The sequence below is a fragment of the Puma concolor genome, chromosome A1 (assembly GCF_028749965.1).
Source record: "Puma concolor isolate L17-30 chromosome A1, mPumCon1.1.hap2, whole genome shotgun sequence".
NCBI lineage: Eukaryota > Metazoa > Chordata > Mammalia > Carnivora > Felidae > Puma > Puma concolor.
This window is the reverse complement of record NC_141667.1, coordinates 232,099,192-232,115,802: the sequence shown is the minus strand read 5'-3', so window position 1 is coordinate 232,115,802 and position 16,611 is coordinate 232,099,192. Positions and strand designations below refer to the sequence as shown.

Sequence of the window (16,611 nt, the reverse complement as noted above, 5' to 3'; positions counted from 1 at the left end):
AAGATAGAGAGAGAGAGACCTAGTGGGGCAGGGGCAGAGAAAGAGGAGCACAAAGGATCTGAAGCGTGCTCTGTACTGACATCAGAAAGCCCGATGTGGGGCTCCAACTCATGAATCATGAGATCATGACCTGAACCAAAAGCAGATGCTTAACTGACTGAGCCACCCAGGCACCCCTCTAGCTCTCTTTTATGGGAGGAAGTATAATGACTCTTCACCTAACTCTGGGAGGGCGCTGGTTCCCACATCAACAATCAATTCTCTGACACCAGCTGGTGTCCTACAATTCAGCTCAATCCTGGCCCATCTACCCGGGGATAGCATCAGATCCACAGGTTACAGGCTCAGTCCCACAAGCCCGGTCTTCGTGCCCCCCCACCAACTTCAGACACCTCCCATGCTCTCAGCACTTAGGGAATTCCAAGGGTTTTAGGAGCTATCTGCCAGAAGTGGGGACAGAGACCGAATACCTATTTCTTATCGTAAGTCGCAGTATCACGAAGTGTTAGCTAGAAGAGCTATCAGAGGCACAGAGGGCATCCCTGGGAATTCAAAGCAGACTGTGCCTGGAACGTGGAGCTCTACACAGTTTGCCTTGTATTCTTACCCCTCGTACCTGGGCTGTCATGCTCCCTCCTCCCCGGCACGCTGTGGCGTCAGCATATCTCGCATATCCTTGCCCCTAAGTGAGGGCTAACCACTCTGTCAATTGTCCAGACCTTACTTTCTCCCTTCTTCCTTCCACCTTGTCTTTATGCCCTGGTCCCTCTGTAAGTGGGAAGAGGAGATGAAATGCCATCTATAAGCATCTCTGGGGGGAAAAAGTATTTTTTTATTGCTTAGAGATGGAGAAAGGATTCAGGGACAGGAGAAGTTGAAAATGCTGACTGAAACTAAGTTTTAAATCTATCTGTGACATTTTATTTCCCCTGCTCACTATGCTGGATGGCCATGGATTTCTGAAGGTCTTTAAACATTGTAAGTTCTTTATTCGTTTGAAGGCAAGCCGTATTTCACAGCCTAAGCCTTGCATCCCCAGATGATTTGAGAGACGACTACCTGAGAAGCTCTGGTGTTGAATCCATCCTTTGGTATTATAGGTTCCTGAGCTGACGGCTTTTGTTTTAACACATGCAGCGGCTATGGCTTTCTTATTATGAAGGCAAAGCTATGCAGACCATCCAAGGAGAGTTTGTCAGTTGACATATGATTTGTTGAAATGCAATCACCCAAACATCAGAAGTGGATTGCTTTTTATTCCCACTAGCACTAGAGGAATTTGCTTTGACATTTCGAAAAACTACATCACTGGTGGGGTGAGGGGTAGGGTTATAAAATGTGCCAACACCTTCTCTCTGAAGTTGTGAGTGTGTTGGCAGCTCATTTTACTGCTTATACAACGTCTCTTCCTTGGCTTTGCATACAGGATGCACCATGTGACTTTCATCACTTCTGGAAGCCGCAGCCACACTGGCAGGATGACCTGGTGAGCCCTGGTCCACACTGTCTGGCTCTCAACCCAAACAGTGGCACATGTTGAGGATATCTGTCACTTAGAGGCTCACCCTGACTCTCCTGGGCCTGCCTAGGGTTGTCACAAGGACCTCAAAAGCCTCTGCTGTGGCAGGAATCATGACTGGGGTCCAGGTAGAGCCAGAAGTGCTGGGCTCCAGGCAGCTGCTTCCCTTCCAGGAAGAGTGATGGCCTTGTGTTCAGATTGGGGCATGGGGCTACGGAAGCCAATCCATGCAGCTCTCCATGAGCTCAGCCAGGATTCATGTAGTACAGGAATGCCAGCCCAAGATGTGGTGGGTGTGACTTTCCTGAAAGAAGCATGTACTTCCTATTTCTGCTTGGCATGCAAAATTGTATGCATTTGCTGTGTCACCTTTGGGCAGCCAGGGAGCCGAAGAGATGACATTCCTGCCCTGTGGCTTGTTGGGGGCCCACAACCGGGATACTTCTTGTGATTCTTATTAGCAAAGTGCCCCAACTTTCTGCAGCCTCCTATGGTTGAATGACCTCCCTCAGAATTGTCTGGATGCCAAGCCAATAAGACAAGTGCTAAGAAAGCAAAGTCACTGTGCCCAACCGTGTGCTACAGCTCAACCCTACCTTAAACCCCCATAAACATTCCAAAAGGTACAAGTCACTAGAATACAAACTCCATGAGGCCAGGCCTTGTCTGCCTTCACCATGGTATTCCCAGGACCTAGCCCAGTGCCCACTTTATAGCAATGCCTAATTAATTTGATTCCATTCAACTAGCATATGCCAAGTGCAGATTGTGGACCAAGTATGCTTTGTTCACTGAAGATGAAGTTATGATCAAAAGGGTCATCTCATGATCTCTGCCTTCCCGGAGTTCGCAGATTAGTGATTATTGAGTGAAAGAACAAAGTTGTGCAGAAAATGCCTGGAAGTGAAGGCCATTGCAAGGAGGCATTGTCAAGCAAGTCAGTGAAGTGTTAGTGCATTCAAATATTTATTTATTCAACTATTAACTCACTCAACACATATTTTTGGGCACTTTTATAGTGTCATGCTTAATGGATAGGGCCAGGAGATACAACGTGAATAAAATGTGATTCCTGGGGTGCCTGGGTGGCCCAGTCGGTTGGGCGTCCGACTTCGGCGCAGGTCATGATCTCACGGTTCGTGGGTTCGAGCCCCGCATCGGGCTCTGTGCTGACAGCTCAGAGCCTGGAGCCTGCTTCGGATTCTGTGTCTCCCCCTCTCTCTGCCCCTCCCCTGCTCATGCTCTGTCTCTCAAGGATAAATAAACGTTAAAAAATATTTTTAAAAAACAATGTGATTCTTGGCCCAGAATCTCACAGCCTGGTGAGGAGATAAACTACGGAAATAATAATCATGCAATGTGACAAATGATATAATAACGTAAAAGATGTGGGAGAAGCCTAGAGGTGGGAACTACTAACTTTGCTCTAACATCACACAGGAGATCGAAAGATTACTAGGATTTTCCCAGGAGGCCGAGGTGAGGAAAGCAATGTAGATGATGGGAAGGGGGAAAGCATGAAAGCATGAGCCAAGTCGGGAAGCATGCATGAAAAGCATGTTGTCTGGAGGGCTATGAAAAGTTTGAGGGGCTGGGGCATCAGACACAGGAGGGAAATGAGGTTGAAAAGTTAGAGCTTGACAGTCATGCTAAGGCATGTACACGTCATGGTGTGGGCAGTGGGGCATCACAGGAGGAGGAGGATCCCAGACATACATGGTCACAAGTCACAGAAGGAGACAGGATTTGGCAGAAGATTGTGGGAAAGAGAGAGCCATTGACCTTCTCTTTTCCAACTGTCTTATGCCACCACCTTCCCAGCCACTTTCAGGCAGAAGGGACATCTTAGATGACATGGACAGGTCCCCAGGGGACACTCTGTGGAAAGTATGTGAGAGCAAGGGAAAAATGATGCCTCTACAGCACCAGGAGAAGCCAAGTCTCTTCACATGGAAACTGTACCCCAGTGAGGATGTTGAGGGACTGTGGCCGGGAGCTCTTTAAGCTCTCTGCAGCACTGCCCTCAAAAAACTCCATTTTGGTTTCTCATCTTTCTTAAGGATCCATATCCAAATCCTCCTTTCGAGGAGAGTAGGTGATCTAAATTCCTAACTGCATGTGTAAGCCGCAGATGGGAACCCTGTAGGAATCAAGTCAAGGGACAGCACACTCTGGAACTTAGAACTGAGCTGTTGGGAAGCCAAATCACCTTGGCCCAGAGCTGGTTTCCATTATCCCATTGCCATCACCATTTCAGCCCCAAACAGGGCTCCCTGCAAACACTCCATTTGTCAGCTGTGTGGGGAGGTCAGGAAGCTGCTAGGATTATCACTTCCCTGGGGAAGGTAGTAGAACTGACCCAAGGAGAGGCAGCACCTCTCTGGCTGACCTGTACACAGACTCCTGCCTGGAAGGATGCCCTGATCCTTGGGGCTGGGTCATGAGGTTCTAGGTGAGTCTCTATCGTGGGCAAGCACAGGAGGAGGAACCCGTCTGCATGCTCTGTCTTAGGGATAAGATGAAGGAGAACTATCTATGGGTGATTGAGAATTTGATTTCTTACCCTGTCCCTCTCCATCTCTCTCCTTCTCAGAACCATGGGCACAAAGAGGACATCCTCTGTGTGGCTCAATGCCCACCTTTTCTTCTCTTGACTTCCAGTTACGATGGAGAGGTCATCATTTGGAACGTCATCTCAGGCCACATTTACTGCAAGCTGAACACTCTCAGCCCCTCTCATGGTTGCAGAAGAAAGAAAAGGTAGGTGAGGGGCAGGCTCCATGGCCGTTCTGCACAGGCCCCAGCAGGCTTGGACTCCTGGCTCATCGGCTAAAGAAATCTCAGTTCTGGACAGCATCCAGGTGAGAAGGGATTAGCCTGGTTTCAGGTTTAACCTGTCAAATGGAAATTCCCAAAGCTGGGAGGGAGCTTAAGAGTTTAGCTAGCTCAGTCCATATCCCAGGCACTCATCCATCAGAGCCTATCTCACAGCCTTGCCCACTACCTTTGGGAGCCTTGTCTCATCCACTGTCCACATGAAGGATTGTCTCTCCTGCTGAGCCCCTTGGTCTCTGCTACAGTGCCAATTTTAGCCCTGTGTCTTTAATACCACTCTTTATGGGCTCCTTTTCCCAGCTATCACTCCTGTCCCCCATCCCACCTCAGACATCATCTCCTGATGTGTCACTCAGCTGTGTGCCCTCAAGCTTAATGCCACCCTCACCACACGCATTAGCCCTTCGGGTGCCCCCAGGGTCCCACGATCCCCCACACGCCCCCACATGGATCAGTCCTTACTACTTGTATATTTTATTGCAAAACTTTTCCCCACTCTCCCACCCCATTCTCTCTAATTTCTCTACCCTGGTTCCATTTCTTTAAGACCCCCTCTCTCTGCTAATGTGATCATGGGCCCATTCATTCACATCTTCATTCAAAACATATTGATGAGCTCCTGCTATGTGCAGGTCCAGGGCTGGGTCCTGGGGCTGGTAACCACACCCCTCTCCCTCTAAGTCATGAACCATTTGAAAAACACACTATCAGTTTCATGGCTGGCTGTGCTGGATGGAAAACCGTGGGAACCCACAGCCGCCAAAGGCTTCCTATCAGTCCTTGACCTACCTCCAGAGTCCAGGCTTATTTTTCCCAAGTCACAGTCTGCAGCCACTCATCTGCCAACAGCCAGGGGACCCACTACCTCATACCCATGGAGCCCCAACAGGGGAGACACAAGGCACTGGTGATTTTGCATAAAACTGGTAAGTTCTTGCATTTCCTGAAGCCCAAGCAGCAAACCCTCAGAGAACCCTACCCTGCAATCCCCGCTTTAGGCATTTGATAACTTACTAGCCAAGGAAAAGTTCTAATGACTTACTTGATCAGAAAATATCTTTGAACCACTCCCATGGGCATAACCCTGAGGGAGATGCATAGAAAAGATGAGAGAGAGATGCGAGGCCTGACCCTGCCTTCAGGGGGCTCACAGTCTAAATTCAGAGACAAGATATGAATGCCCAGTAAGTAAAATAATGGTAAAGCAATGTGATCAGCCTCTGGACTGCGAGAGAGACACTCCGGAAGGCAGTGGCTAGCAACGGAAACCACTAAGCACCATGAGATTAAAAAGAAATTCTTACCTATAGACTTATTATCCAGTCTATTCCTACCCCCTTTACGATAACAAAAAAGATTCTTCTATGAAGCTCTTTCCCAGAGCGCCTAAAAGTTTTAAAAACCTTTGGGGAAAAAGTGATGGCATTTCCTTCTAAAAGATTATTTTCATTGCCATTAAAATGAAAATAAAGTCACTGGCCAAGAATGCGATGTTGACCTTTTAGCCAGCAGCTCTAATTTAAAACCCTGTTTGCAGCAGCATTTATTGCTTCAAGTTATGTGACTGTTGGCTTTGAGAAACTCCTTTTCTGCTCCCCAAATGCAAAGCCAGCCATCGTTACCAATAATTCACATTTCTACATTGCAAAAAACGAGGTGAAAGTATGTGAAAGCTCCCCACCCTTCCAGGAAAGAGCAGTCCTGGCTCTTCTGGAAGGTCAAAGAACCCAGTGGTCTTTTTCACATGGGATTGGTTAAGAGGTCATCATCTTATTTGGAAAACTGTCTGGACAATTCTTCTGAAGTCATTCTCAGTAGAGAGGGGAGCTGAGAGAGAGAGAGGCGATTGAGCAGGCAAAGCCAAATGAGCTGGAAACACATCCTTTCTGCTGACTTTCCAACATTTTTAGCTTCGTTCTTCCTTACATTCGGGATCGTTACATCTTTCTTCACAACAAAGAGAAAGAATTTGAGAGTGAAAGAGAGAGGCAGATTTCAACCAGGCTGAAATCCAGGAAAGCAGTGAGCTCACTGGGAGACTAAGGCTCTCTCTGCTCCTCCACTTCCCTTTCCTCCCCCTCCCTCCCCTCTGCCTCCTTTCCTCCTCCTCTTTGTTTATTGTGGTAAAACACACACACCAAAACTTAAAGTTGGGTGGTATTAAACACAATCACGTGGCTGCGCACCATCACCACTTCCTGTCCGCAGAACCTTTCATCATCCCCAACCGAAACTGTCACCCCTAAACACTAAGTCCCTATTCTCCCCTCCCCGCATCCCCTGCAACCACCATGATACTTTCTATTTTTACGATTTTGACTACCATAGGTCCTTCGTGTAAGTGGAATCATACGATATTTGTCTTTTTTGTGACTGCCTTATTTGACTTAATGTAATGTCCTCAAGTTTCACCCTGTTGTAGCATATCACAGAATTTCCTTCCTTTTTAAGGCTGAATAATATTCCATTGTGGGTGTACCACAGTCTGCTTATCCCTTCTCCCATTAGTAGCCGCTTGGGTTGCTTCTGCATTTTAGCCACTGTGAATAGCGTTGCTGTGAGCATGGGTGTGCCGGTATCGCTTCAAGACCCTGCTTTTCAGTTCTTTTGGGTATACATCCAGAAGTAGAATTACTGGATCATGTGGCAGTTTTATTTTAGATTTTTGAGGAACCTCTGTACTGTTTTCCACAGTGGTTCTGTCATTCTACATGGCCACCGACAGTGCACAGGTTTCCAAGTTCTCCACGTTCTCACCAACCCTTGTTATTTCATTTGTTTGTTTGTTTGTCTTAATAGTCATCTTAATGGGTATGAGGGGGTATCTCATTATGATTTTGATTTGCATTGCCCTAAAGATCAGTGATGTTGAGCATCTTTTCATGTGCATGTCAGCCACTTGTATATCTTTATTGGAAAAACATCTGTTCAAGTCCTTTGCCCATTTTTGAATCAGGTTGTTTGGGGTTTTTTTGTTGTTGTTGAGTTTTAGAAGTTCTCTATATATTCTGGATATGAATCCCTTACCAGATATGTGATTTGCAAATATTTTCTCTCATTCTTTTTTAAAAAAAAAAATTTTTTTTAACGTTTATTTATTTTTGAGACAGAGAGAGACAGAGCATGAACGGGGGAGGGGCAGAGAGAGAGGGAGACACAGAACTGGAAGCAGGCTCCAGGCTCTGAGCCCTCAGCCCAGAGCCCGACGCGGGGCTCGAACTCACGGACGGTGAGATCGTGACCTGAGCTGAGGTCGGACGCTTAACCGACTGAGCCACCCAGGCGCCCCTATTTTCTCTCATTCTATAGGTTGCCCTTTTACCCTAGGTAGTGTCTTCTGATATACATTTTTCAAAATTTTCACAAAGTCCAAATTGTCTATTTTTAATTTTGTCCCTGTGCCTTTAGTGTCATAGCCCAGAAATCATTGCCACATATGGGGCGCCTGGGTGGCGCAGTCGGTTAAGCGTCCGACTTCAGCCAGGTCACGATCTCGCGGTCCGTGAGTTCGAGCCCCGCGTCGGGCTCTGGGCTGAGGGCTCAGAGCCTGGAGCCTGCTTCCAGTTCTGTGTCTCCCTCTCTCTCTGCCCCTCCCCCATTCATGCTCTGTCTCTCTCTGTCCCAAAAAAATAAATAAACGTTAAAAAAAAAAAAAAAAAAAAAAAAAAAGAAATCATTGCCACATTCAACGTCATGAAATTTTTGGCCTGTGTTTTCTTCCAAGAGTTTTTCTCGTTTAGGTTTTACGTTTAGTCCTCTGATCTATTTTGAGTTAATTTTTGTATGTGGCGTTAGATAAGGGTCCAACTTCATCCATTTGCATGTGGATATTCCAGTTTCCCCACACCATTTGTTGAAAAGACTCTCTTTTCCCCATTGAACAATCTGGGCACCCTTGTCAAATATCATTTGACCATAAACGTCAGGGTTCATTTTGGGGATCTTTATTCTAGTCCATTCATCTACATGTCTGTCTTTATACCAGTACCACACTGTTTTGATTCCTGTGGTTTTACAGTAAATGTTAAAATCAAAAAGTGTGAGTCTTTCAATTTTGCTCTTTTTTTTTCAAGATTAAAAAAATCTTGAAAAAATTTTGGCTATCCGGGGTCCTTGAGATCCCATACGAATTTTAGGATAGGTATTCTATTTCTGCAAAAATCATCATTGGGATTTTGATAAAGATTGCATTGAGTCTGTAGATCACTTTGGGTAGTATTCACAATATTAAGTCTGCCAATCCACGAACATGGATATGTTTCCATTTATTTAGGTTATCAATTTCTTTCATAACATAAATAAATGTTTTGAATTTATTTGTCGTTTTCATCATACAAGTCTTTCACTTCCTTAGTTAATTCCTAAGTGTTTTATTCTTTTTTATTCTACTGGGGTTGTTTTTGCAATTTCCTTTGCAGAGTGTTTCTTGTCTGTGTATAGAAATGCACAGATTTTTGTGTGTTGACTTTGTATCCTGCTATTACGCTGAATTCATTTATTAGTTCTTAGATACTAAGGCTTTTTAACTAGGAAAACAATATAATAATATTTTCTTGTTTGTAAATAATGATATTTGTCTCTTATAACAATATAATATTTCATAAATATAATAACTTAAATAGTATCTACTATTTAATAATAGAATTATAATTAATATAACAATATACAAATATTATATAAATAATATATTTAATCCTGTATGTATTTTCCTGAGTGCTTTTAATATTTTACCTCATTTAGCATTCACATTAACCCTAAGAGATAGGTGCTATTGTACCCGTTTTCACAGATGAGGAAACTGAGGCCAGAGAGTTCAGTAACAATGATTATGAAAGCTACCATTTGTTGAGCGTCTCTGTGCCATGAACTGTAGGTTCATTGTCCCCTTTCAGCTATCTCTGCAAGGTCATGTAGCGCAATTCACATAGTGTCTCACTTACTCCTGGCCAAACTCTATGAAATAGGAAGTATTGTCTCCATATCACAGATGAAGAAGATTGAGTTTAGGGAAGTGAAATTCTCCCTGAGGAAAGTAGGGAAGTGACATGCAGACCCATTTCTTGGGACTGCAGGCCCTCTGCAGGACGAATGTGGGCAAAGTGAAGGGACTTTATCTTTGCTGCATATGCCCCTCTTTTACCTGCCCCCCATCTTGCCCCCCCCCCCCCCTTGTGTCAATAATCCCAAGGATCTGATAAACTGAGAGTAAGGTAACACTTAGCCTAATCACTATAGGTATATCCCAGGCATTGGGTACAGGCAAGAGCCATACCGCCATGTGGGTGGACCCTCCATCCTGCTTCTAAGAATCCTCAGCCTTCCAAAGACAACTACAAAATCCAATATCAAGGGCATGGGCTTTGGATGTGAACACATCTGGGTTTGAATCTCAGCCCTTCTATGGTTAACTTGTGTGCCTTAGGCAATGTAATTCTTTCTAAAACAGTCTCACCACCTGCCAAATCAGAAACATAATGTCTACCTAAGATTGTTGTGATGATTAAAGTACAGGAATGTTGAGAACGTGCCCAGCTCAGTGCCTGGCACATAGAAAGTGTCCATTAAATAGATAATCCTAATTATAATCATTTTCTGCTTGAGGGCATGGCCTGAGTCTATCATGTCCACTGTGGTGAGCTCAGAGGCCAAAATAAGTATTGCTGAATGATTAACAGCCTGGTTCATGGGTACCCCCATGGTAGTGAGACAGCACCCCTTGTATTTAACTTCAGCACCAGCCCCATTATTTATATAGCCCCTTATTTACATGAGACCATTCATGGCACCTTCAGTCTGGGCCACGTACCCCAATGCCCACAGACTCAAAGAGAAAAATGTAAAGAGAGCTCCTTGCCCACAACCTCAAGTAGCAACGTTCTTTGTGGTTCTCACAGGTTTCATCTAAGTTTCCAGGATTTTTATTTAACAACAAATATTTGAGTTCTATGTAGTAAGCATGGTGAGAGGATTTACAGATAAGTGGCTTAAAAAAAAAAAACAGATGTGGCTCCTGTGTCGATGGTGCTTAAAGTATAGCAGGGGGAGTGGAAGACCAGGAGGAAGCCGGGAGGTGGACTTAGAATGTATTCCAACCCTTGGCTGTACAGAGAAGATAGAGTTTGATGACTTTTCCTAGACAGCCCTCTCTGCCCAGTGCCCGAGACATCTTTCAAGATTCCAGATTCAATGCTGCTTCCCCTCAGATGCCTTCTCTGTCCTCTCCCTTCTCCATACACAACAAGTCCCGTCCTGCATGTGCCAGCAGCATCCTGTTCATTCCTGGGAGTAGTTCTTTTGCCTCAGTGTGGCCCTCTGCCTCTCCTTCTATCCACTGCTCTCAGCACAATGTCGGGGCTGTACCAGAGATTTAACACATGTTCATCAAAAACAAGTGAATGAAAGAATGGACATCTTTTTGGCCTTGAGCAAAGCTTTTGACTTTTCTAAGTCTCCACTTTCTCTCTGACCATGGGACTAATAATCCAGTACCATAGGATTTCACATGGTTTTGTATCTTGGTAAATGTAAGAGGTGACATAATGGTTAATTCATATTATTTCAATCCAAGAATTTCTAGGGAGTGGGGACTTCTTGAGAAGCACCTGTAAAGTCCTGGGCAAAGCCTCCCAAATCCTTGTTTCTCTCCAAAAGTCCTAGGCTCCTGGGCGATGCCAGGGCCATCTGCCTTCACACCTGACTTTACCTGGGTTGGTTCTTTTTATTTAAAAAATTTTTTTTAATGTTTATTTATTTTTGACAGAGAGAGAGAGAGAGAGAGAGAGAGAGCATGAGGGGGGAGGGGCAGAGAGAGAGGGAGACACAGAATCTGAAGCAGGCTCCAGGCTCTGAGCTGTCAGCACAGAACCCGATGCAGGGCTCGAACTCATGGACTGTGAGATCATGACCCGAGCTGAAGTCGGACGCTCAACAGACGGAACCATCCAGGCGCCCCTACCTGGGTTGGTTCTTAACCAGCGAGGATGCCAGGATGTCCACGCCCCTGTGTGCACAGCTCCTGCTTCAGGCCCATGGTGGGGGAGGGGGTGTGCTGGGGGGCAGAGCTACAGAAGAAGGTGGGAGAAAGGGCTGTGAGCACACCCAAACTCTCCCTGGTCACCAGGCCCAGATCGGAGCGTTTCCTGTCTTGCCCTCTTGAAGACTCGAGCAGCCAAGTTTGAATCAGTGGCCACTTCCCTAATCACCAATGGGCCCCAAGGTAAGAATAGCTTCCCGCAGGGGCTGTGCTGCTCTTTTCTAATATTTGGCCACTGCAGGCCTGGACCTGGAAAGGGAGGGTCCCTAAGCACTCACTACTCCCCTCCACAACCTCTGCTATCTCTCCTTCCAGCCGCTCTGTCCTTGGAGCCCAGGCTGACTAAGGCCCTTACCCTACCTGCTCTGGCCCCGGTCCTGCCAGCCAGGGAGGTGATCACCCAGGGAGTGAGGGCCTGACTCCAACTTCCTCCAAATCAAGTTTCCTCGCCTCAGCTGCCCGCTCAGAGGCCTCTACAAGTGAAGTGGGTCACCGAGGACATCATGTAGTCAGGCTAAATGAACACCAAGCACAGCCTTTTAAGGGGAGAGCCACGAGTAAGCACAGGCAGCCTGACGGAAGAGCCTTAAGAAGAACAAAGCATCCTAAGTGTAGATCAGCTATGTGTCCTGCTCTTTTTAGGAGGAAGAAGCCAGGGCTCCCCTCAGAGCCTGAGGATGAGCTTCTGAATGGAGATCTACCACTAATTAGCGAGGCGACGTTACACAAATGACACGACCCTCAGGCTTTAGTAAAATGTAACAAGTGGGCCACAGTCCTACTCCAAAGCTCCAGGATTTTAATTAAAATTATGAGTTGAAAAACAGCCAGCCACCTGTGTTCCGGTTGCAGAGGGGAAGCTCAAGTTGTGTGTACGGATCCTGGGGTGGTCGTTGGCGTTCTCGTTAGGTAGTTAGGGAGGCTATGTCCTCTGGACTTTGGACCCACGGCCCCAGCCCCAAAGCTGCAGATGCCCTTGGATGCTCCTCTCCACCCTCCACACTGAGGCATCCATAGCTTCTGCTTTGCCTGGTGGGATCACAGAGCCCCGTTGGCCCTAAGAGAAGGAAACTTCAACCTCGTAATTTAGGGAACTCCCAAGAGCAAGTGATATGCATGGGGTCTCCACTTCACAAAGGCTTGCTACATGAACACCCATGTGTAAAACACATTCAAGAATTGTGGCTGATAGGCGACAAAGACCCCCCCGGCCCAAGAATCCCTTTGACTAGGCAGGCCCCACAGTGTGTTTAAAATAAGTACTTACACACACATGCACACCCACACACACACGCGCACACACACACACACACACACACACACACACATACACAGATTATTGCCGTAGCTCTAACTTCCAGACCTCTCTTCCATAGCCGAATCTGCCCTTCTCATCAGGAAAGTTGCCTAGATTAGTGGAGACAGAAAAGGCCACTGAGCCCTTTGATTCAAAACCCACGAAGAGGACCCTCTTCCCCTATATTCATGGATAATTCTAGCCACGGGTATAAGAAGAGGCCCCTGGTGTCACGAGGCTGCAGTGCCTGGCAGCAAAGTCTCAGGAGACTCGGAGGCACAGGTGAAGTGCACACCCCCCGGTGGTCTTCCTGCTCTCCTCTCCTCACAGGTTCTGTCACCTTCTGGAGGCTGTTCGGTGGGGCCCGTCCCATTGCAAACCTCACTCCTGTAAGTTGGACAGTCGATTGGAAATAACTTCCACACTTGGGGTTTGTTGTTGTTTTTTTTCCTTAAAAAAATTTTTTTTAATGTTTATTTATTTTTGAGAGAGATAGAGAGACAGAGTGCGAGCAGGGGAGGGGCAGAGAGAGAGGGAGACACTGAATCTGAAGCAGGCTCCAGGTTCTGAGCTGTCAGCACAGAGCCCGACGCGGGGCTCGAACTCACTGCTGTGAGATCGTGATCTGAGCCGAAGTAGGACACTTAACCAGCTAAGCCACCCAGGCGCCCCTGTTTTTTTCTTTATCGACACTAGCCTGACTGTGCAACACAGCGACTCTTCTGAGCTCCAAGTTTTTAGCTTGATTATCTATATAGCATACCCTATCTTGCTGAAAGATTAACACAGGCACAGTGATGAGTTCTTACTGCAAATGGGATGCAGCATTCCACTTGCCATTGTCTGACAAGTCAGCTTTATCGGCAATGGGCCCCGTGTGCATCTGTGATGGGCCGTGTGTGTGTGTGTGTGTGTGTGTATGATGGACCCAATGTGTGTGTGTGTGATGGACCATGTGCATGTGTTTTTCAGTCCAGAGACAAAGCACAGGTCAGCAGCATCGCAGTGACAGCAAGAGATGCCCTCGCCTACGTGGCCGACCAGGAAGGCTTTGTGCACGTCTATGACATCAAAGAATATGGCCTGCAGGGACCCGAGCTGCAGTCCCCCAAGAGTAGACAATAAACACTTCATGTTAAATACCATAATGAGCACAGCTTCAGTTTTAACTTAATATTCTGGTTGGTAAGATGGAATTGTACCAGTGAGGATGGGGGGTAGGGGGAGGCGGTCTATAAAACCCTTTAAGAATGAGTTTAGAAACAAATATTTTTAGCTTGGCAAGGATACAGGACAATGGGCACTCCTATATGCTCTTGGCTAGGAAGCAAATTGGTGTATGCTATCGGAAGGGTAAGTTGACTCTACATATCGAAAGCTACAAACCGGCAATCCTACTTCTAAGATTTGGCCATAAGAAATAATAAGACATGCGCACAAAGACTTAGTTATCAGGTGAATCAATACATTGTTCGTAAGGGAGAAAGAGAATAATTAGAAGCAACCTAGATATCCAACATAAGGAGAATTGATTCAGTACATGATGGTATAACAAATACACTGGAATACCATCCAGTCTTTGAAGAACAGTGCTGTAAATGAAGGTGTATTCACAGGAAAAATATTCTCAGTAAATTATTAAATGAAAACATTCAGATCGCAAGATAACATTAAAGTATGAATCTTAAAAATAAAGAGAGTATGATTCTTTGTTAAAACGAAGAAATACGTGGAAGATTGAAAGTCTGGAAAGACACACACCAAGGCTTTCACAAATGTTATCTCTTGGAAGATGAGGTTATAAATGTGCATTATTTTTTATTTTTGGAAATCTGTATTCCAGAAATTCTGTCTTATGGAAACATTGCTTTGGTGGTACAAAAATGTTTAAAAATTTAAAACCCTCTCATACAATTGTAAAAATGCTCAAGATTAGCAAAAAATCAGAGAGCACCAAAGAATGGAAAATGAAAAGCACTAGTTGCTACTCTGACCTCTTTTACCACCTGACCTGCCATTTCTGCCTCCTGGGAACACTGTGAATGAATCTTAATTTTCTTTCAGAAAGTTTCTATGCATATATATATACAGGGGCACCTATATCCCACTACATAATTTCCAGAACTTGTTTTTTACCTTTGCATCCCTTAGACAACTTTCCAAAAAAGCACATGTAACTCCGTTCAGCATATTTAAAATCTAACATATTTAAATGGCTATATAGAATCCCAATAAACACGTTTCTGGAAGGCCAATACAGAGGTAAATACAGACTTCCATTTAGTCACCTTTTCCTGTTCCCCACAGAAGTTTAAATGCTACAGCAAGAGAAATTGGAATTTAGAAGTAAGAGCCACCTGCCTAGCCTCCGTCTTCTATTCCAAGTACTGGGTGCATAGCACTTGCCAGCCTACTTTACCAATCACTTTTGATTACTTGTCTACTCCTGCGTGCTTTCCAAACCCTAAGCACTGAGGGAAACCATAGCATAAGCAGCTTGCAAGGGACCCATTTTATATGTCTTGGGACCTGGCATGGGGTCTTTCACGTAGTTAGGTGCTCAATAAACACTTAGCAGTTAGTGTAGCAAAACCAATGACTGCCACACCGGTACCTCTCCCTTGCTGGACACGCATCCAGATCTGACCCCATCCCATGAAACTGCTGTATGGCATCTAGCATTGCTGTGATTAACTCTCCCACTGTACTCAGGTGTGTTCTTTCTTTTGATTTAGATGTGACCTTCCGCACGGTCAGTGTTGTGACGTCGTGAGTACCATCTATTTTAGAGTTCAAGAACTTGTAAGAGTTAAAATACTTCCCATTGCTTTGATCAAATCAACCCTCTCAAAAGGCCTCTGAATTAGTCAAAATAGGAAAACGGGATTGTAATCCCGAATCCTACTGTTGGGGAAAACAAGATGTAGGTACTGCTTGCACAGGACTAAAGGAAGCCATTGGAAGTCTTCATTTTTCTTGTAAATGGATCATTGTCTTCCGTGAATTGGTCTGGTATTTTCCTTTAAGTTTAGACACTTAGTAAATTTAGTTTTTTTATTACTTTTTAAATTTAAATTTATTTTTTAATTTGAGAGAGAGAGAGAGAGAGCACAGGTGAGAGGGGCAGAGGGAGAGAGAGAGAATCTTAAGCAGTCTTCACACTTAGCGCAGAGCCTGATATGGAGTTTGATTCCACGAACCTGACTTGATTGTGACTTGATCTGAAATCAAGAGTCAGACACTCAACCTACTGAGCCACCCAGGTGCAGATGTCCCCCCACCTTTTTTTCTTACTGAATTGAAAGGAGTCAGTGCTAAGGGCACAACCTGAACTCTGATGGGGCTGTTCTTTACAATATCTTGATCTTTCCCCAGACCCATCATCCGTAAGATGGTTTTCGGTGTATCTTGTTTGATATCTTGGGACTGGCGCTGGAGAACTTGGAGGGTATGATGTGGTAGGAGGTAGGGAGAGAATGGTACCAAGGATAATTCAGAAGATTGACCTGCCTTCTACATTCCAACCATCATTAATGGAGCATTGACATATTGATTCAATGTCCCTTTCATGCTGGAACAGCTTTGGAGCATCTTTCCTCCCTTTTTATCTCATTAGTTTAGAGCTGATAGAAGAACAGTTTCTGCTCTCATCCTCCCTTGACTGCACCATGTGCTTATGGAGCAGAGATGGGGCGTACATAGGTATGGAATATCCCACCTGGCTGCCTCCTCAGTCTCAGTTCAGGGCTACATATATTCTCTAAGGCCAAGTGTATTAGTCAGCTCAAGCTGCCTAACAAATACTGTTGACTGGGTGACTGAAACAATAAGCATTTCTTTTCCTACATCAGAATGGTTCTGGAGACTGGAAGTCTGAGATCAGGGTGCTGACATGGTCGGGTTCTGGAGAGAACTCTCTTCCTGGCT

At 45.4% G+C, this 16,611-nt stretch overlaps 1 protein-coding gene across 1 annotated transcript in view; it reads left to right on the top strand.

The window, feature by feature from the left end:
• LOC112860850 (cilia- and flagella-associated protein 337-like) overlaps positions 1 to 16,611 on the top strand; it is a 115,830-nt gene that overhangs the window by 91,546 nt on the left and 7,673 nt on the right. The window contains 6 exon segments of the mRNA XM_086717638.1: positions 1,427 to 1,486; positions 4,113 to 4,260; positions 11,448 to 11,570; positions 13,015 to 13,073; positions 13,657 to 13,798; positions 16,255 to 16,386. Coding sequence (XP_086573764.1) covers positions 1,427 to 1,486; positions 4,113 to 4,260; positions 11,448 to 11,570; positions 13,015 to 13,073; positions 13,657 to 13,798; positions 16,255 to 16,386 — 664 coding nt within the window.